A 22,227-nucleotide genomic window follows, 5' to 3' on the forward strand; every position below is an offset into this window, starting at 1 on the left:
AATAGTAAAAATGACTAGTTGGTGTATCAGCAGCCCCTTTAGACTTTCATGTTTCATGCAACTTAATTTGTCAGCAAGAAGATAGATACTTACAGAAATGTTCACCAACAGTAGCCAATAAATTTTACCCAATGCCACCTATTTTTTTTTTTGCATTCTAGATATTTCTCTGTTGTCATTTATATCTGTATTTTTGTGAGCCCAGATTTTCAAACCGTTACCACACTACATTGGAAAATATTATATGGAGTGTTGGACCTTTTAATTAATAAGAAATTTCTGAAATTAATAAACAATAAAAGTATTTTTGAAAATAACTTAAAGTAACATTTTCTCTTATTCTAATAGCAAGTAATTTGTCATATTATTTTTTATACTAAAGTCAACAGGCATATTATGGAGTAACATTAATTTTTTTGTAAATGCTTAGAATGAAAGATATTACCTTTAAAAAGTTTTTTTGAGTAGGCTCCTTTGTCCAAGTCACTAAAAGTATCCCCTGTGTCCTTGCAGAAGTTTTTAGCAAAAAATAAAAATGGTAAGTTTTTTTAAATCATCTAAGAACTATCCTAATACCTTCTCCTGAAGACCAAAAAAGTTAGATTTCAGAAGGAACTATTTAATAATACACCTCCATAGATGCACAAAACTCCTTAAGCAGATTAGATGGAACATAACTGATGATAAATTTAAAATATTAGAAAAATTTTGTTTTAGTCTTCTAGAGAGTTTTTTTAAAATATTTTATATTAACTAATTTTGATGTAATTTCTACCATGATTTTAAGAATTTATTTCTTGAAAAAGTTTAAACATAAAATGTAATTACATTACTTTTGAGAATTTTATCATTTATACCAAGGAAGATATTTCCATTATCAATATATGTAATTTATCCAATATCAAAAAGTTGGCTGACAGGGCCAGCAGTTAGCATGGAGGTTAAAGCACTAGATCCCACATTGTCAACTCTGCCATGAGAATCCTAGATCCAGCAGCTTGAAAAACATACCAGGCGTGTGTGCATGCATGCCTGAAATCCCAAGAGAACAATGGAGATTGCCATGTGACCATCCACCCTGGGGGTGATTTCTCACTTTCTCTCTGTTTCTCTCTCTTTCTCTCCAGTGAGTGCACACACCCTGAAGCAAAAAAAAAAAAAAAAAAATCTACATATGAAAAAATTAGTATCATCCAGGCGTACTTACAATTATCCAGCAAATATTTATTTATTGACTATTTACAATGGGCCAATCCAATCCTACACTGGGGATACAGCAGTGACAAAAATGGCCAAAAATCCTTACCTTAGTAATTATATCCCAGTAGGGAAGATGGGCAAACAACATGAAAGTACTTGGTAGAAAAATAAAGCAAAGGGGTGGGGGAATTAAAAAATGACCCTGAACCCAAAATAATAGTATTGGGACATTTACACTGAAATGGCAACATCTGAGCCAAGTTCTAAACAAATGAAGAGTGAAACGTGAAAAGGTGAAGACAAAAATGGGAGAAAGGTTTCCAAGGAATTTTGAAAAGTGGGCAGGTTGCAGCTGCAATGTGTAAAGTAAGTAGGCAAGAATGGAAAGGAGCTCTTGAAAAGTGATGCTCTGAACTGTGGGTCATTGCCACAGTGTGAGGAGACCTGGACCATAATCTTGTCCAGCGTTTCACAGTGTTTGAGAAACAACACGCAAAGAGTTTTAGTTTTAAAGGACTAGTTCCCTGATCACATGAACCTTGTTTCAGTAGGATGGCCAAAGCATTTGTTAGATAAATATGGTAAAGGGCAGAATAGTAAGGGACCATCAAAGTCATCTAGTCCTACTTCTTTGTACGATAATTTCAGATGCCCTTTACTCAATTATTTGCCAATTTATGGTGATAGAAAACTTAGCAACTTGCTAAGGTAAGCCATCTCTTCCTCAGATATCTTTTATTTTGCTTTTTAATTTTTTTGTATATTCCTGGGTATACATCAAGTTTATTTATATTTTTTCTCATTTTAAATTTTATTTTATGATTTCTTATTTACATTTAATCATTGTATATCTTTACTCACAGTGCGATCCCTCTTACGGTCCTGAGTCATACCCCTTGAAGTCAAAACCATACTACATCTTTGACTTGAACACTTTCTATGTTGTCTCTGTCCAGATGTATTCCCTTACAAGGGCATTTGCCATTTTTACTGCCGTTCTGAGGGAATGTGTGTCAATCAAAAACTTATCAACATTTAATTAAAGCCCCTTCTCTTTAAAAAAATTATACAGTGTTGGCAGATATTAAATAGAGACTTTCTGAAGATTCTGTGAAGCTAGAGAGACCTAATTCTAGTAGTACTACACCATGAATAGCGAGGACGGCTGGAAGACCTTGACAATGACATGTAAATGGCTTCCTCAGGGCATGGGAATGCTAGCAAGATAATGAAGAATTAGCAGACCAGGATTTGGGTAGGACAGAGGGCCAGGCAGGTAAGATCTCTCCACCAAAGTCCCTGAGAAGCTGGAAGGCTCAGAAGTGCTCTGTAGCCACATAAGAGTATGGTCCAGGTCTCCTCAAATGGGAAAGATATAAGAACTATATCCTAGGGCCAAGGCCAGGTTCCAGGTAAGCAGGTCCTTGCAGGGTTCACAGACAGCTTTAAATTATCTGCATTCTAAAATTTATATAAAGATGAATGTGCTATGAATTATATGAAAATAATGCTATAAAAATTTTCAAATAGAACATTGTCACAAAACAAAACAAACAGATATAAGAGAAGACAAGACCGTATTCAGCAGAAAACCCCACACCAACAATAGACTATGCAATAGATGTATAGCTCCATATTGGAGCTATCAGACACAGATTTAAATATAACCGTACTCAGGACCAGCAGTTGGTGTAATGGCTATGTCTCTGGACTCCCATGTAGTCAACCGCGGTTTGAGTCCTGGACCCGGTGGCTTTAATTCACGCCAGGTGTGTGTGCATGCATGCCCAAGATCCCAAGAGGAGAATGGAGGAGAAAGGATTACAGCATGACCATCCCACCTGGGGGATGATTTCTCACTTTCTCTCTATCTCTCTCTGTCTTTCTGGTGAGTGCATGTGTCCTAAAGCAAAAACCTTCAAAAAAAATATGTATATATAACCATACTCAATATGATAAAATTTTTTTTAAAAAGGCAAAATGAAAAACTTAGGAGATATAATTTTTTTAAAAAGAGAGCCTCAGGGGAATTTCATAAATAATGAAAATAAAATAGTATTTTAACAAATGATAGATTTAACAGCAAATGAAACACAGATGAATAAAGAATTAGTAAACTGGAAAATATTAATAGTTCTGAAGAAAGCCCATGATCCAGTACAGAGAAGCAGAAAAGGGGTATATTAGTTAGGGTTCTCTAGACAAGCAGAACTAGTAGGTGATCATGACGATAGATAGACTAGAGATAGATGAAAAAGACAAAGAAACTTATTATTTTAAGAAGTTGGCTGAGTCACAGGGTTGTGGCAAGTACAAATGGCCAGGGCAGGCCAGTAGGCTAGAAGTTCTGAAAAGAGTGAGAGTTGCAGTCTTGATTCTAAAGGCAGTCTGGAGGCAGAATTCCCTCTACCCCTTCTTCTCTTAAGGCTTTAAGATCTTAAAGGTCTTAAAACTGATCAGATGAGACCCACCCACATTCCAAAAGGTGGTCTGCTTTACTCAGTCTATTGTTTGAGTTTTAATCACATCTGAAAATACCTTCACGGCAATATCTAGATTGGTGATTGATCAAGCAACTTGTAACTATAACCCAATCAAGAAACTACATAATATCAACCATCAGAGGGAAAATACAAAAGAGAGGTAAGAGGCAAAGTGAGAAAGTCTAAACACATGTAATATGAGTTCCACAAGAACAGAGGAGGAAAAAAATGGAGCAGGAGCAATACTTGAGGACACCATAACTAAGAACTTTTCAACACAAAAGAAAAGCATCAAGCAACACAGCTAGAAAGCATATTAAGGACCAGCAGATGGCGTAATGGCTATGTCGCTGGATTCCCATGTAGTTGACAGCGGTTCACATCCCGGACCCAGTGGCTTCAATTCACACTGGGTGCGTGTGCGTGCATGCCCAAGATCCCGAGAGGAGAATGGAGAAGAGATTGTGGCGTGGCCATCCCCCCTGGGGTGTGATTTCTCGCTTTCTATCTCTCTTTCTCTCTCTGTCTTTCTGGTGGCGCATGCGCACTATAGCAAAACCCTCTCCAAAAAAAAAAAAAAAAGTATATTGTACCCCAAGGATTTCTGGTGGCGCATGCGCACTATAGCAAAACCCCCCCCAAAAAAAAAAAAAAAAAGTATATTGTACCCCAAGGAGAATTTTGAAATCCTCATCCTAACAGTAAAATTGCTGAAAAATAAAAAGAAAATCAGAAGATTCACCCTAATGGCATAGTCAATAGTAAACTGAAGTCACATGACTAACTACAGATTTGGATCCCCAGACTGGCCTGAAAATATGCTGGGTGCATGTGCATAGGCTGGGGTAAAGGACCACAGCATTATAAAATCACATCATTATAAGACCCTGTTGAGGCTCACTCATTCTCTGTCTCTCTCATGCTTTTCCTATCATGAATAAAATAAACCTTTAAAATAAGAGAATTAGGTGGCCAGCCATGGTTTAGCAAGTTTCACAGTTTGAGTCCCAGACCTGGCAGCTTGAAAACCACACCAGGCATCATACATGCCTAAAATCCTAAAAGGAGGGACGAATGTAGGAGAAAAGATTGCAGAATGGCCATTCCTCACAGAGGGTGCTCTCTCACACTCCCCAACCCTCACCTCTGTCTCTCTCTGGCAAGTGCATACAGCCTCTGTCAATTAGAAGAAAGAAGAAGAAGAAAGAAGAAGAAGAAGAAGAAGAAGAAGAAGAAGAAGAAGAAGAAGAAGAAGAAGAAGAAGAAGAAGAAGAAGAAGAAGAAGAAGAAGAAGAAGAAGAAGAAGAAGAAAGAAGAAGAGAAGAAGAAAAAAAAGAAAGAAGAAGGAGGAGGAGGAAAGTCAGCAGTCAGAAAATAAAAGATTAACTCAAAGGAGCTAAATTATATAGATAACTGGTTCTTGAAAGATAAAATACAATAAAATAACATCTTTAAAATGCTGAGAAAAAAATAATCTCAACTGAAAATCTTGTATCAAATAAAAGTTTCTTTCAAAAATAATGGTGAGGTCTGGCCCATGGCCTGTGGTTAAGAGAACTGAATTCCACATGACCAGCCATGATGTTTGACTCCTGGACTCTACAGCTTAAAAAACACACCAGGCACATGTGCATGCATGCCACAAATCCTGAAGAATGGAAAAGGAATTGCAGCATGACTGCACCTCATGGAGAGGTACTTCTCCCTCTCTGTTTCTGTCTCTGTCAAGCACACAGCTCTCTGGCAAAATATAATAACAATAACAGAAGAAGAAGAAGGAGAAGGAGGAGGAGGAGGAGGAGAAAAGAAGACTCACACTAGGTGAAACATTAAATATTAGTTGGGCATAAAATTACTCCAGTGGATAACACAGAATAAAGAGCAATGAAAATTATCCACATCCTTATTTGGTTTGAAACTTGGCTTTTTACTCTATTTTGGATTCAGTAGCACTAAAAAAAATAAAATCTTCTATTATTTTTTCTTATTTTTTATACTTTCATATCCATGTTTATTGCAGCATTATTCACAATTATTAAGACATGGAATCAACCCAGATGTCCAAGAACAGATGAATGGATAGAAAAAGTGTGGCACATATACACTATAGAATACTACTCGGAAAAAAAAAAAACATGAGTCCATGGAATTTGAGAGAAAGTGGATGAATATGGAAAACATTAAAAAACATGAGTCCATGGAATTTGAGACAAAGTGGACGAATATGGAAGATTTATTGCTGAGTGAAGCAAACCAGACTATGAAAGAGAGTCGCTGTGTGTCCCCACTTAATATATACGGGATGTCTACACTCTATGGCAGAAGCTAAAAGGTTGGAAGGCATCAGAAGTATACAATTTTACAAAATAGTCAACCATATTCTGCCACAGTTCCTCTGTCTCATATCTTTTGAAATAATGACAATCATTTTGGGAACCAAAAATAATGTCTTTATAAGGTTAAAAATTAATAATATAATTTTTTTCTTCTTGACATGGAAATTTTACATCTTTTAAAGCATCTTATGAGCCTATGCATTTCAAACTATCTGAAATACAAACCACAGTCATTCATCCCAGAAACCAAGTCCCTACAAGTCAGTGGAGATGGCAACTCTCCTGCGAAGGAAAGATGCCAGGCATCACTGTCCTGGTGATATTGCTGCTCCCATCAACAGAAGCCTGGCACGGTGCAGTTATGAATGGTGTGGTCATTCTGTAACTTGTTCCACCTTCCCTGAAAACACCAGCCTTCAACCATTTTTAGCCACTGCTTTATCATCCTAGTCAAATGATGGAAAGGAAGGCCCCAGCTGTAATGGCCTATTTGGGTTTTTTTAGTATTGTATATTCCCCTTTAGTTTGCAGGAACCCAGAGACTTCGTTAAGACTATCTCACTGCTGAAAGAACCAGTTTCCCACTTTTAGTTCAAACACTCTAATTCCAGATTTCATAATACATTTCATATATTCTCCATTAAATATGCTCTTTTTTTTTCTTTTAATTTGTTTAGAGGGCACATGTACACTCACCAGAGAGAAACAGAGACACAGAGAGGGAAAGTGAGAAAGCGCACTGTAGGGGAGATAGCCATACCATAATCCCTTCTCCATTCTCATTGAGCATGTTTACACTCATGCCCAGTGTGCTAGGTCTGGGATTTGAGCCATGTAGTCAGCCGTGTGGGATCCAGCTGCCTTAACCCCCACTCCTCTGACTGGCCCAAATATGCTCTCTGAAGACAAGACAGTAGCTATAAAATTGCTGGTTATTATAATATGTTCATGTGAACAATGAGCAAATGAATAAAATGACATTAATATGCCTTAGTATTTAGTTACCACAAATTCGTAAGTCCACCTTAAATTTACTAGCTCCACTTTCATTAGTGGTATGTGTGTGTATGTGTGTGTGTGTGTATGTGTGTGTGTGTTCATGCATGCATATACATGCAGAATCTCACAGGGTATCTGGCAGTATATTAAACTCAAGAAGTCCCTTCTATTCCTACAACTTCATAGTACTGTGCGTGCCTGAAAGCACACTGCTTCATTCATTTAATAAAATTAAATTTGATGCTACAGACTTGCCTCACTTCATCTAAAAATTGTATCCCTTATGTCCTGTGTACATTTAATTTAGAGAAAATGAATTACGTTTTAAATATAGTGGGCTTCTAGCTATTTCAAGAAGTGCTGGGATTTCTCACATATATAATCTCTTTTTTAAAAGGCAAATAAGGATTTTTTTAATAGGCATCATTTTATAGCTTTATGAGCCATAATCAAACGCATTTTTATCGATAAATTATGGCTTCAGTGCTCTCATTGCTCTTAAATCATGGTAGTAGCAATAGTAGTGATTGCAGTAGTAACTGAAGTTGTGATGGCAAAGGTAGAAGCCATGGTGAATTAACTTACTAGAGGTCACCCTGCTAGTGAGTCATAGAAGTGACACTCGACCTTGTTCTAGTCCTATAGCCTGTCCTATTTACACAATTGTGGTCACTTAGATAAAATGTCATATAATCTCATCTTCCAATCCCTCTATATTGGCCAACCTAGTAGAATATTCATGCTAAAAATTGATGAAGACCAACTTACTCTCATACAGATCTATTTTGATTTAAGTTACTTCTCTAGAAACTTTCATAAAGCATGAATAAACCTTATGATGTGTGCTACACATTGTCTCTCAGTATCTGACAATTGTCACACACACTTGCACACAACCTATATGTACCCAAATCCATGGATGCTCAAGTCTCTCATATAGAATGGTACAGGATTTGCATGTAACCTAAGTACATTCTCCTGTATACTTCAAATCATCTCTTGGATTACTTCTAATACCTGATTACTTCTAATACAATGTAAATGCTATGTAAATCACTGTTACACTGTATCTTTTTTTTATTATTGTATTGTTTTCTGTTGGGGTTCTTCTCCTGAATATTTTCAACACCAGATCAGTTGAATCTGCAGACGTGGGACCAGTGGCTGTAGAGGGCTGACCATATTTACAAATTAATGCCAACACATCTCTGTGTCATGTATCGGGTTTAGCAAACTTTCATGAGCAGTTTCCATTAGAGACTACTCTGAGAGATGAACCATTTAGGTAGGGAATGGGTTCTTCCTAAAACTGCTTGGAAATAGTCACTAAAGAAAAAGATGCTACTAGGTCCTAGTCTTTGTCCAGTTAGACAGTTTTCAGGGAAACCATTTTTCCTCACTTTTCCTTGGGTTTTCTACGTAAGTTTTCCTACTCAATAGAAGTTGACCTCATGCAGATAGGAAACTCCTGGGGCTCTGTGCCTCCCCTGGCCATTCTTCACAAGCAAACTGTGGCTGCCTGCCTTTCCTAAGACTGAACTTCACTGGACCATGGTCACACTGCAGAAAGAAGAGAAAATGGGTGCAGTTGAGAAGCAGCCATGTTCTCTCCCATCTATATATCTGCCAGAAAGGGGTGCCTGACCAGTTGGTTACTCCTTCTCCAGAAAAAGTTTTCACCTAGGTCATAGCCCAGTTCCAGAATAAAAGATACAAAATCTTAATCCCTGGTACCTGTAAATTACTTTATTGGAAAAAAAGTCTTTTCAGTTCTATTAAATTAAGGTTCTCGAGGTAGGAAAATTGTCTTTGCAGACCTATTAAATTAAGGTTCTCGAGGTAGGAAAATTATCCAAATCAGTGGGTCCTATGTGAAATCACATCTGGTTTTTGTTTCTTTTTTATTTTTTGCCGGAGAGAGACAGAGAAAGAGGGAGAAGGAGAAAGCATTCCCCAATGGAGCGTGGTCACACCACAATCCCTTCTCTATTTTTCCATCTTATTAGGATTTGGAGCATGCATGCACACATGCCCTGCATGCTTTTCAAGTTGTCAGGACTGGGACTGAAGCCATGGTTGTCCATGTGGGATCCAGCTTCCTTAACCACTAGTCCACAGGGCTGGCATCCTATCTATCTTTATAAAGGAGGGAGCGGGGCAGGTCAGGAAGATGACACATGCAGAGGTCACATGAAGACCAAGGTAGAAGTTAGAGTAATACGGTTACATACCAAGCGCTGAGCCACCAGAAGCTAAAAACACTAAAGAGGGATTCTTCCCAGAGCTTTCAACAGGCCCCCAATTCTGCAAACACCTTGATTTCATATTTAGACTTCTAGAGCTGTGAAAAGATAGATTTTTGTTGTCATCTCTTCAGGAAGTATTCAGTGCTACACACTGGGGAGAGCAGACAATATTGTATTTTCCAAGTGGGTTGAATTACTAGATATGTGCTAATATATTCTTTTGAGGAAAATAGTGGGAATAGGTCTTAATAGGATATGCCTATGTCTGTAAATCTCTTGTGTTCTCAGTACTTAATTGTTACTTTTAAGCAGTTGATGTTAACTTCTGGAAGAATGACCCTAAGAATTTGTGCATTTTCACATTCCTAGCCATAGAGAGGGGGAAAAAACAAACACAAACCAGACTTTCATTTCTGAGAAGGCATGTCTTCATCTTACCCAGCACCATCTAAAACTAATGATACAAGCACTGAGTTAAACTGTTGTAGTCCCAAGACACGTTAAATACTTTAGAAGCTCATTGCTCCATGATTTGGAAGGTGCTTAATAAATATGATAAGAATAAATAAATGAGTAAGCTCTAGGAAGATTTCCATGGAGGATTTTCTGCATATATTTGTAGGTACCCGGGAAATTGATTTAAAAATTATAAAATTTGTATCATGTATAATGAGTGAGATTGCTCATATATGTGCATTAGCTTCCTTAGGAACTAAATATTTCCCCTGGGTCAAAATAAAATAATAAAGAAAGGGAGAAGCTAGACTAGCCCATCAACCATGTTAATATATTTTCAGAAGATCAAGCTGAGGAATTATCTGTATGAATGTGATATAGAACAAAGAGAAAACAGAGAGTCAGCCTGAAATATACAAAAACGAAAAAGCAAATAAAAGTGGCACCTGCTTGCCTTTCCATGACAACCAGGGAAAAATCTTTCTCAGAGCTTCAAAGCCCACTCCAATGAGGACACAACTCTCTTTTGGAAAGAGGTAGCTTGGTGCTGGTCAACATGTGAGGAAGAAAACTAGCATTTCTTGGGACCAGCAGTTAGCGTAATGGCTATGTCGCTGGACTCCCATGTGGTCGACCACGGTTCAAGTCCCAGACCCGGTGGCTTAAACTCACGCTGGGCGCATGTGCGTGCGTGCCCAAGATCCCGAGAGGAGAATGGAGAAGAAGAGATTGTGGCATGGCCATTCCCCCTGGGGGGTGATTTCTCTCTTTCTGTGTCTCTGTTTCTCTCTGTCTCTCTGGCGAGTGTACACGCCCTATAGCAAAAACCTCTTAAAAAAAAAAAGAAAGAAAGGAAAGAAAAACTAGCATTTCTCTCTTGATCGCACTGATCAGGAGGACTACCTGGCCTATCCAGACAGGATTTGTCCTACAGAAGAGAATACATTATTTAGATTGACATGAATATTCTGTAAGGTAATTCTAGGTTTTATTGTATATTGGTAAATTTGCATATTACACTCAATTGAGTTTAGCATGTGGTTCCTTTTCTGTGGGTAAATCAGCTTCAGTCATTAATTATAGTGATGCCAAAAATCATACTCCTGGTATGAATAGTTAGTAAATACCCCAAGTGCGATCTCTATGTGGCTGACTTACTTTTAAAAGGGGAGAAAAAGATTGTCAATCTTCAGAAAGATGTTTCTCTTGCAAGCCGAAGGCAGAGGGGAGATACTACCTAAACTAGAATGTCAAACTACGACTAGAAGTAATATCTCCGATAAAGGTATTAAAGGCATACATTCAACAAATATATAAATGCAACAAAATATGTTTAATATGAAAAAACTCTGAATTTGGTGACTAATTACTCCACTCCCTGGATACAACTAAATGATTATAATTAAACTGAAAAGCTTTCTATAATCTAACTGGGGATATTTTGTATCTGCTTGACTTGGAAAATGCCAAAAAAAAAAGGAGTTGACCTTCAAATCTTCCTTTAAATAAAAATAACAATAATCATAGAGCTTGGTGCTATAAAAATGCTCTTATCTGTCAGATTTGCTCTTCGCCTCACCTCGTGAAGCAAACCTAACATTGTCAGAGCAAAGTCAGGAGTAGAACATGGCATGCAGAGATCTCAGCCTGAAGTAGGAATAAACATGGGCTGGACCCAACTTTGCTCCACAAGCAGAGGAATTGGCATCTCATAGCCTTCGTTTCCCATCCCTGGGTCATGGATTGGCTGAGAAATATGAAAGATTATTGCTGGGCTTACAGCTCCATTTCATATGTTAAATAGTACTTTACAGAGCTATTACAATTAGAAAATGAGGAGCTATACAATGCGATTTGTGTAACCACATGTGACCTGTGATATTCTTTATAATACAAGGAATTTTTTTATCTACACACATCCCCGCCTCCCAAATTAAAAAAAAAAAAAAAAATCTGGGATCCAAAGCTAAGGAAGAAACTCTTGAGTGCTGGTGGAAGAAGCTTCCTGTCTACAAGTCAAATTCTGCAGGCCTGAGGCCAGCGCCTCCCCTCTGTGCAGTCCTGTTCTTCCTCCCCCTGCATTCTGTGTGGAGCAGAGAGCTCACAGAGCTCACACTAGCATCCTTGTGGCTTCCTTCTGGCCACCATCCAGGCCCTGGCATGCTGGGCAACCAAGAGTGATAAAAAATAGAGCCAAGCCAGGCTGCAGCTGAGCCTGCTCCAAAGCAGGTGTCTGAGGGCTCCTGGTCAAGGGGAGATGGGCAAAGGCAGGAGCTGGAGACCCTGCAAAGAACCAGGGAGGTTCCAAGTCAACATCAGACACTCCAAGACTTTCTTGAGTTCAGGCTATGTTAAGGCTATGTAAGAAAAACCCAGCTCTGTGTCTCAGTGGTCAGTCCTGACCTTTGTAGGGTTAGAGGGACCAGGAAATGAGTGATGGAAAAAGGAAGAGGGAGAAGGGATAGGAAAGTTGTCCCTTGGCCCAGGCTGGCTCCACGCAGATCCAGAGCAGTGACTGCTTCTTGGACCTAGTCATCCCTGACCTCGGCAGCTGCCTCCTCCTGCCCAGGCAGTCCCTGCCCAGTAGGAGAGCCCAGGGCTGCCAATGGGCCAGATTGTTTCCCTGCCAGTTCTCAGGGGTGGGCAGCTGCCACAGTGAATCACTTCAAGAAAAAAGAAAGAGCCGACAAGAATGGAATTAGCCTGGGCATCCAACATTGCCCATCTGTGACCAGAGCAAGGTCACCCAGTGACTTTCAGCCTGGGAGCCAAGCTGTGTAGATGGCAAAGAGGTGGCAGCTAAGAGTGGATGTCAGTTCTGCCCAAGGACCTTGTGGATCATGGATAGATCTGGGGACAGTGTGGGATCTGTGACTTTGTAGCTTGGAGTTAAGTAGGTCTCCCCATGAATCGTTTTTTTTTTTTTTTTTAAGATATTTTTGCTATAGGGCACGTGCACTCACCAGACAGACAGAGAGACAGAAAGCGAGAAATCACCCCCCGCCCCCAAGGGAGATGGCCACGCCACAATATCTTCTCCTCCATTCTCCTCTTGGGATCTTGGGCACACACACACATGCGCCTGGCGTGAGTTTTAAGCCACCGGGTCTGAGACACCAACTCCGGTCGACCACATGGGAGTCAAGCAACATAGCCATTACACTAACTGCTGGTCCCATCTCCCCGTGAATCTAAGTGAAGACAACTTCCAGGAAGGCATCATGCTGTGCCTCCCCTAGAATCAGGTGTAGCACCAACACCAGGCGTCTACGGGTGCCCCACTGAGCCAGCCAGTTCTTTGTACTTTACCTGTTTTCTGACACCTGCCTTCCCCACCAACAGTTGGAAATGCTTCACTATGACCTCAGAGGAGCCATTGTGATGGCCTAAATGCAATGCACTTGCTAAAATGTCAGATCTCTGCACATTGCTATTCTCTTGCAAGATGCATGACCCAACCTGAGAGCATTCTCTCAGGTCCCTTCCTCTCATGCCTGCTGCTGGAGGGTGGGAGGATGGGAGACAGTGAGGAGAAGGCAGGCCATGGGAGAAGTAGAACTGACCTTCACACAGTGGGACTGGATAAGAGGGGAGAGGTCCAGCTGAGCCGGATTTGGGGGAAATATCAAGTAGGAAGCCTTGCAGGAGATGGAAGGTGAAATGCTCAACAGGCACCACAGGGTCATCTGACAACAGCTTTTCAGTTATAAGAAGATCCCACAATATCCTCGAAGTGAACAGACAAGAGAATGAGTTCCTTGTCTACTTACTTTTGTGACTGAACCATGAGACTGAGCAGAGATGCAGTGTAAGACCTGGCCCCTAGAATGTATGGGGTCACATCTATTATGCACCTTCAAACTGTCACAGCCTTTTCTTCAAATGCTCACCCTCCTGAGGCCACAGATTAACAAAAGTCGTCTTCAGAAAAGGAGACAGACAGTGAATTGACAGTGCAGCTCCCAAAATCCTGCATGTGTTAGAATCCTGAAGGTGGTGTCATGGGGAGGGATCTCAGCAGGTGCTGGCCACTGCTAACCAACATCTCACCAGAGTACTTCTAAAAAGTTCTAACAAGAATGAGGAGCTTCAAGATGGCTGAGCAAGGGCCAGCAGGTAGCATAGTCAGTGTGCATGCCCAAAATTCCAAGAGGAAAATGGAGGAGAAGGGAGTGGAGCACTGCCATCCCCCCTGGGGGCTGATTTCTCACGTTCTCTCTCTCTGCCTCTCCAGTGAGCACACATGCCTATAGAAGGAAAAAAAAAAAAAAAAAAACTTCCTTAAAAATAAATAAATAAATGATGGCTGGACAGTAGCTTAAGCTGGGGCCGAGGTTAAGAGCTAGGCAATGTAGCCACCTCCCACCAAAACCAGGCTGCTTCTCCCTCTGCTCTTCTGTATGAACCTAGGAACACAAGGGTTGTGTAGTATCAAGTAAGAGTCAAAAGGAGCTCAAGCAGCTTACCCTCCCAAAACAAATGGTTAACCCAGTTAAAAGATGGGAAAATGAGCTGAACAAAAAACTCTCTAGGGAAGACATACAAGCAGCCAAAAAAAATGTGAAAAAAAAATGTTCTACATCCTTCATCATAAGGGAGATGAAAATCAAAACCACCCTGATATACTACCTAACCCTAGTCAGAATGGTGAAGATTAAAAAAAAAAATTGTAAGTGTTGGTGGGGTTGTGGTAAAAGAGGAGCTCTCCTACACTGTTGGTGGGAATGTAAATTGGTCCATCCATTGTGGAAAACAATATGAAGTTTCCTCAAAGACCTACAAATAGAACTACAATATGATCCAGCAATTCCACTCCTGGGTATGTACCCAAAGGGTAGGAGAATGCTCAGTCAGAAAAGTTCTTGAGCATCTATATTTATTGCAGTATATTCACAATTGCTAGGACATAAAACCAACCCAAATGTCTATGAACAGATGAATGGATTGAAAAGTGTGGCATTTATACTACTTGGAATACTATTAAGCCATAAAACACAAGACCCTGGCATTTGATAGAAAGTGGACAAACAGGAAAGATTTATTGCTGAGTGAAGTGAGTGAAGCTGTGAAAGAGAAACATTGTCTCCACTTAGCATATACTAACTGTCCACACTCTATGATAGAGACTGAAAGACTGGAGAGCATAAAAGCATTAAAAATAGGTATGGACCCTGGAAACTGTGCAATGAGGGTGGGAGAGGATACAAGTGTAAGGAAGGAAATTGTGGAGAAAAATAAAGAAGGAAGCCATTTGTGAGACTTAGAAATGGTTTATTCCCTGTTGATGATAACGTATATAGTATTTTCAACTGGACTGGTCTGAGGTGTATTTGTTGGGTAAATTCTCACTACAAGTTAAATGATGTATAGCTATTGAATTTATAAATAATAATAAAGTCAAAGGGTGCAGTCTGAGTCTGACCAGGCAAGACACACTTTGAAACGAAAGCTTTCCTGAAAATTCTGGATGCTTTCTGGACAGAGCCAGCTTCATGAGACTTATGAGACTTGAGCATAGAGGAACCATGCTTCATTAATGTTCCATTATCATCTTGAAATTCTTTTTTTTTTACTTTTAAGAGAAATTTTTTTGCTATAAGACGTGTGCACTCTCCAGAGAGACAGGGAGAGACAGACAGAAATCAATCCCCAGGGTGGATGTCCACAGCGCAATCCCTTCTCCATTCTCCTCTTGAGATTCTAGGCACACATGCATGTGTGCTGAGCATGAGTTTCAAGCTGTTGGGTCCAGGACTTGAACCGTAGTCAGCTACATGAAAGTCCAATGATGTAACCATTATACCATCTGTTGGTCCCCCTCATCTTGAAATTCTTAGTACCTGTTGAACGAGGAGCCCCATGTTTTTGTTTTACACTACGTTTCACAAATTCTGTAGCCAGTGCCATTTTTAGCTCATATAACTCGGTCAATTATCCAATACTCAGATCTCTGTTTCACTCATGTTTGTGTTGTTTTTCTCTTTAGTCAATCTGTAAATCTAAAAGTCTGCCTGCTATTGTCGACCACTGCTGGTATTTTGCCTCATGAAGAACTGGGCATGCAGGGGATGCCTAATCAACACATAGCCTTAGCTTATTTTACATGGCTTTGTTGGTTCAATTTACACTACAAATATTTATAGAAATAGAAAAAAATCTAGGCAGGACTTTATTATTACAAGACTTCACAGAAATTCCTTTACATTAAAAGGTTAAAAACAGGTGGACCAGCAGGTGGTTTGGTGGTTAAGGTACTGGACTCCCACATGGCCAACCACAGTTCCATTCCCAGACATGGTGGCTTGAAAATCACGCAAGGCACATTTGCATGCATGCCCAAAATCCTAAGAGTTAAATGGAGGAGAAGGGATGGAGGTATGGCCATACCAGCAGGGGTGATTTCTCACTTTCCCTCTCTCTGTTTCTCTCTGTCAAGCACACGTGTTCTATGGCAAAGACCAAAAAAGGAGGGGGAGAGAGTGGTTAAAAACTGGTGCCTACTGTGATTTTCAGCCCAAGGCTGTCATCAAAGTGGTACTTGACTTTCAACTTCCATCCCTCCAGATAGAATTACCTTGGTATGAATTGATTAAGTTTTAAATATGACAACAGGATGATATGTATCTGAATATCTTGCACCAGCTCACACTTACACTTTATTTCCCATTAGCTGCTCTCAGTTAGCCCTATTTGGGACCAAGAATAATAATGCTTGGCTGCTTTCTTTTTCTCTCTTGACAGGAGTGAGTAATGCAGAGATGAGGCAGCCGGGCAAGTCCCCACACTTCAGTGTGAACTGGGCTGTGGGCAATGCGGACCTGGAGATCATTGATGCCACTACTGGGAAGAGGATCTGCGGGGGCTCATCCAGGCTTTGCAAGCGCGTGTTTTCTGCCCGGTGGGCACGGCTGCATGGTAGGGTAGGTCGCACCTGTCCTTTTGGGAAAAGGCTGGCTCAGCCAGTCTCAGGTTCAAACCCTGAGCAAGTTCGCAGAGACAGAAACGGGTCATCATCTAGTCTGCAATGAGGATGATATAGGACAAAAATCTGTACCCAGGCATTTCCCTTTTCCACATTCCCAAGTCAAGAGCATTTCCCATAGACGTAAGATTCCACTGCCTCAAGTATGGCCCTCAGACCAACAATAGCTAGAGTTTGGGATGTTCTAGAAGTCATGTGGAAAGGAGCTAGTTGTGAACACCTCATGTGGCAGACACCATGCCAACTGCTTCACATAGGGTGTCCTAAGAGAACCCCATAGAAGCTTTGTAAATTCAATACTCACCCCACTTCAGATATTGAAAAAACTTTTGCTCAGAAAAGTTAGATAATTTCCTCCAAATTACACAGGTAGTGACTGTCAAGTTTAGACCAACTGTACCTATGCATTTCCAGAATATCAATGATTTAGTTATTATCCCTCATAAATAGGGGATAATAAATGAGGGTTTTAAATCAAAATACATTGCCTTACGTGTTTCCAAAGAATAGCAGACTGTAACAGAAAAGAATAGACAACAGAAAAATAAGCCAAGAGGCAATAAAAATGCTTTGCTAATTTTTCTATACTATTCTATGAAGGCAATGACTCCACACAGGACTGCAAGTACTGTGGCCGATCTGTCTTAGTACAACAGAACAGACATATGACACTTAGCATCAATCTTTTTTGTCAACTTAAAACACTGATCATTGCACATCTGAGCTCTTAGCTGAGTCTGAAGGTGGTGTCTGCCTCTGCCACTAGTCTTTGCATGTGCCCATAGGTCAGCAACCGGAGCTTACTGGAGATCTCAGCTTCTGTCCAACCTTCTCTAGGGCACTCCCGCAGGTCACATGTCTTCTAAAGACTTTGGAAGGTCAGGAAAGCATCAAGTTTGTCTTGTTAAAGAAGGGGCTTCTTCTGCACTTGCTGAAGTGGTATTGGCCATCAGATAGGCATGTTGATCTCCTAAGCTCTCCCTGCAAGATCCTGCAGTGTGATTTAAAGACATCAGCCCACCCCAACTCCCTGCCACAGCCTGCCCTCCTTTCTCCTTACCTCTCCACTGTGGGAGAATCGGAGCCATACTTGATCCTGTCTTACGTTGCCTGTGATAACCTGGAAATATCGTACTTTTACTGTCCTCCTGGCTGACTGATAATATAACTCTGACCCTTCCTGTTTCCTGCCTCCCCTGAAGCTATTTAGATTCCACAGTCATCCTCCATTACCCCCTTATTTTGAACCTCTAAACCTACTCCAGAAAAAAAAAAAAAAACATAGTGTTTATATTTCTAAGTCCAAAATTAATCATTCACACTTCTGATGAAGCAAAGTTTCCTTTTAACTGAATTTTTTCCAGTATGATAGTTCCTGAAAATACTGATAATAGGGGCCAGCCCATGGTGTGGTGGTGAAGGTGGTTGGACCTTTCATGGCCAACTGTGCTATTTGTGTTCCAGACCCATGACTTGAAAAACATGCGAGGTGCCTGTGTGTGTGCATGCCCAAAATTCCAAAAGAAGAACAGAGGAGCAGGGATTGTAGCGTAGCCATGCTCCTGGGGGTGATTGCCCCCTGTGGGTGATTTCTCACTTTCTCTCTTTCTTGCTCTGTCTGACAAGCACAGGCACCCTATGTATAGGGAAAAAAAAAAAAGACTACTTTATTCCCACTTTATGATTGACGAGATACCTGCACTCCCATGTTTATTAAAGTACTGTTCACAAATGGCTAAGCTATGGCATCAACCTGAGTATCTGCAAACTTATGAATGGGTAAAGAAAATGTGATGTGTCTACACAATGGGATATTATTCAGCTATAAAAAAATGATGAAATGTTGTCATTGGCGGTAACATGGGTGAGCTTGGAGGAAATAATGTTGAGCGAAATAAACCAGGCACTCAAAGACAGAGACTACATGTTCTCAGTCATTAGTGGAAGCTGACATACTTGATCCCACAGAGGTAGGGAATAAAACTGGATACCAGAAATGGAGACTGGGAGTGGATGAAAGGAATAGGAAGAATTTGGTTAAGAGATCTAAGAGTGAAAGGAGATGAGGGGAATGAGTTCGAGAGTGCAGTAGAGTGACTGTAATTGTGATAGTACAACATAGACCTCGAAATAGCTAGGAGAGTTTAAATGTTCCCGAGACAAAGTAATGACAAATGTGTGAGAAGGTAGCTATGTTTATTGCCCTGCTCTGGATCATTACACATTGTACTCACGTATTGAAATACTGCACCGTACCTCTAAATGTGTACAACTATTAGACATCAGTTAAAAAGAATTCTTTTTTTAAATGTAGACAATAAAAATACTATAGCTGGGCTTTCCACAGAATTGCCTTGTAACTAACGACCAGTATAGCTGCTCTCTATAATGTGGCCTTTTTACTTTAAAGGAAGAGAGAAAGAAAAGCAAAAGGCTGAGACCAGGGGCTGATACCTTGTTCTTCTGGTGGAGGCTCCTGTTTCTGTTGGTGATTGATTTGCTCTTTCTGCTTCCTGTCCACAGCTGAGCACACGAATACCACACCATGGAGACACACCGACCATGTACTGTGAGGCCAAGCTGGGGGCCCAGACCTACCAGGCTGTCAAACAGCAGCTGTTCAAGGCTTTCCAGAAAGCTGGTTTGGGCATGTGGGTGAGGAAACCCCCAGAACAGGACCAGTTCCTACTAACTCTCTAAGCCACAAGACTCCATTACTGTTCGACCATGTGAAATACCTGGAGAGGGCAAAGTTTTGTCTGTGGAGCGACGTGGTGTGGCAACCTGTTCTCTGCATTTGTTTTCCTTTGATGTTCCGGAAACACACAAATGTTCATTGTTTTAATGAGCAACTAAACTCAAATTTGGAACATGCTGCTGCTTCCCAGGTTGCTAGGCCCAAGACCCCTGTCCATCATCCCAGAGGTACAAGTGCCATCGCGTCTGTTCCATCTCTTCATGGTGGGCTCAAAGGAAATGTTTTCATTCAGGCAAGGGGGGCTCAGCAGCAGCCTTGAAAAGTGGTACTGAACCACTACTGGTAAAAAACAAGCCTCAGGAATGGCCCCTGCATTTCCCTCCCTGCCATGCACCTCTCTAGTGATGTGCTTGGGTTTCTCTAGCACAAGTCTATGTGAAAATTCAAGATAAGCCACTAGTGAAGAGAAAAGCCATAGGCTGCCCCCCTCAAAAGAAACCAGTAAGAATGCTCTCTTTTTTCCATTATTAATTTAGGCTTCTTATTCCGTTTCCTTTGAAAAAGGATTTGAGATGCACAATAGTAAAGAACACCTCAAACAGGACCAGAGAAATGAAAAACAATTCTTATAGAACAAAAGAACAGTTAGCCAAAGCAGGAATCATTTAAGATCTCTGCTGTAAGGAAATCACCTCTGAACATCCTACTAGTTGAGTGTTGCGAGCTGACCCATGCCTGTTCAGTCAATCCTAACTCCTGGTTTCTTTTGGCAGATAATGATACCCATTGAAGTTTGAGTTGCATGGAGTTAGCTATTACCCTTCAACCTCCCTACCAAGTAATAAGGAGAATAAGTCTTAGACTTAATTCTGAACTGTTCAACTAAATTTTCATGAGAAACCACACACATATACACATACACAAACACACACACATGTCGAACTACTTTAGGCCTACAGATGTCGAACTTTACTTTAGGTCTACAGAACTGGCAACTCTACTTCTTTTAGGTTCTCCAGCCATGACCTTGCTTGACAAAAGAAAGTAAATTTAAAATATAAAATAAAATAAAATAAAAGCAACACTGAAAGTAGCTGCCAAATGCAAGAGGCAGGAATCTATCACTTTTGGAGCAAGTATTGGGCAGCTAGAATCCTCTGGTTCACAGGTATTCATAGGATCATTTGGGATTTGACTTGTGGCACCCTTCCTGAGAGTAGAGATGCGAGGTTTGGGCAAGGCCTAAGCACTTCTCTAACATATCTGTAGTCAGTCCATATGCCTTGAATTGTTTTAATTTTACCACTGAGGCTTCATTGCTAATGTTCATCATTCTAGTAAACAAGTCTCTAAAAAAAAAAATCTATATCTAAAATGCTCTATTGGTAAATAGCAAAGCTTAGCAGTAGCCACCTCCAAAGCATAAGTTTCCTGATGGGAATTCCGGTTGACCAGCACTCAAAAAACACAAACATAACATCTTGTACATATTTAATTATAAGTTACAGACATCATAACAGTAGGGCAAAAGAAGCTATTGAGCTTTAGCTATTTGTTACAAGGTAATTAAGATGTAGAGATATTAGTATGGAAGTAGACACTTGTCCTGGGATTTAACATAAGGTTAAATGTATCTCACTCACATTCTGCTAGAAAAAAAAAAAAATGGGCACACAGTAGACAACTGCTTTGAGATAAAGTTTCAAGGGATATGAAAGTGTTTTTTCCAAATAGGTGACATTAATTTTCACAAAAATTGAGGAAATAAAAATTAAATCTAGTTCAGTCAAAAGCTAAGATTAAATGGTAAGTTTATATTGAGTTCTGATAAGTTTACATATCATTAGTATGAAGCTTAGAGAACCAAAAAACTTGAGAGTTGATTTGTGGTATAGACATTCTCTCAATTACAGAGCCTTTCCTGAAAGTATGAAGCACAGTTGATTCCCTGTTGAAGTTTATGAACTGAGCCTCAAATTACTAACATTCTGAGATGTTGCTTGGATAAGGGTATATGTGCTTTATTTCAGTGTGGTCTGAATAAAGCTATGGCTACAATGTAGGGGGTGGCATTCCTAGCAGCAGTCTAAATTATTACAGAAAAGGTATAGGATGGGTCATCCCACAAACAGACTCAGTGGATATGATCCATATGATCCAATTTAAGTGTCTTGGAGAGCATCCCCCAGCCCATAATGACCACTCCCACAATGCCTGAATTGCAGCTGTGTGGCTATGATTCACGTTGTGTTAAGTACTGGTGTTCCAGAAACAACTCAGAATTTACTAACACATAAATATCTCCTTCTATGGAAAACCACACATCCACTCCACTCTAACCATCAACACTAGCACTCATACATGAATAACTTATTCAGTAAGCAGAAGACTTCTTGGGAGGAGATATCAGGACTCGATAGAAAAGGTTTGTATCAAGAGAAGAGTTTTTAATGCAGAGAGAAGAAAGTTTGAGAAACTGGTATTCTGCCATCTGTCAGAGTGAGTGTGAAGTGGGGAGGAAGATAAAGGGGGGAGAAATAGGGTCCCTGCTGTGGACAGTGGGAGGAGCTGAACAACATGCTGGTAGGCCAGAGGTTTGAAAAGACAGCCTTCAAGGCATGAATGAGAAAGAGGGGATTTGGGGGACAGAATATGTGCATGATATGCACATTCTCAGAAGCAAACCGATAGCCAATCAGTACTGCACGCCATGGCCAGAAGGTGCAGAACACGACCCCATCTAGAAGAGGCCAATCTACAAGGCTCTAATGAGGCAGCCTCTGGTGTTCCTGGAAGAGACAGGGCACGTCAGTCACAAGTGAGGAAG

The 22,227-nt window shown here is 40.4% G+C and overlaps 1 protein-coding gene across 2 annotated transcripts in view; it reads left to right on the plus strand.

The window, feature by feature from the left end:
• Window positions 1-21,223, plus strand: part of ADARB2 (adenosine deaminase RNA specific B2 (inactive)) — a 567,650-nt gene extending 546,427 nt beyond the window's left edge. Inside the window, exons 9-10 of one of the 2 annotated variants that reach the window (XM_006141333.1) lie at window positions 16,462-16,640; window positions 19,226-21,223. In XM_006141333.1, the coding sequence (XP_006141395.1) occupies window positions 16,462-16,640; window positions 19,226-19,402 (356 nt within the window). In that variant the 3' untranslated portion in view covers window positions 19,403-21,223. The remainder of the gene's footprint in view (window positions 1-16,461; window positions 16,641-19,225) is intronic. The other variant, XM_006141334.2, reaches the window with a different exon arrangement.
• The last annotated feature ends 1,004 nt before the right edge of the window (window positions 21,224-22,227 follow it).

Source organism: Tupaia chinensis, unplaced genomic scaffold (genome assembly GCF_000334495.1).
Source record: "Tupaia chinensis unplaced genomic scaffold, TupChi_1.0 Scaffold000052_1, whole genome shotgun sequence".
NCBI classification, from domain to species: domain Eukaryota; kingdom Metazoa; phylum Chordata; class Mammalia; order Scandentia; family Tupaiidae; genus Tupaia; species Tupaia belangeri.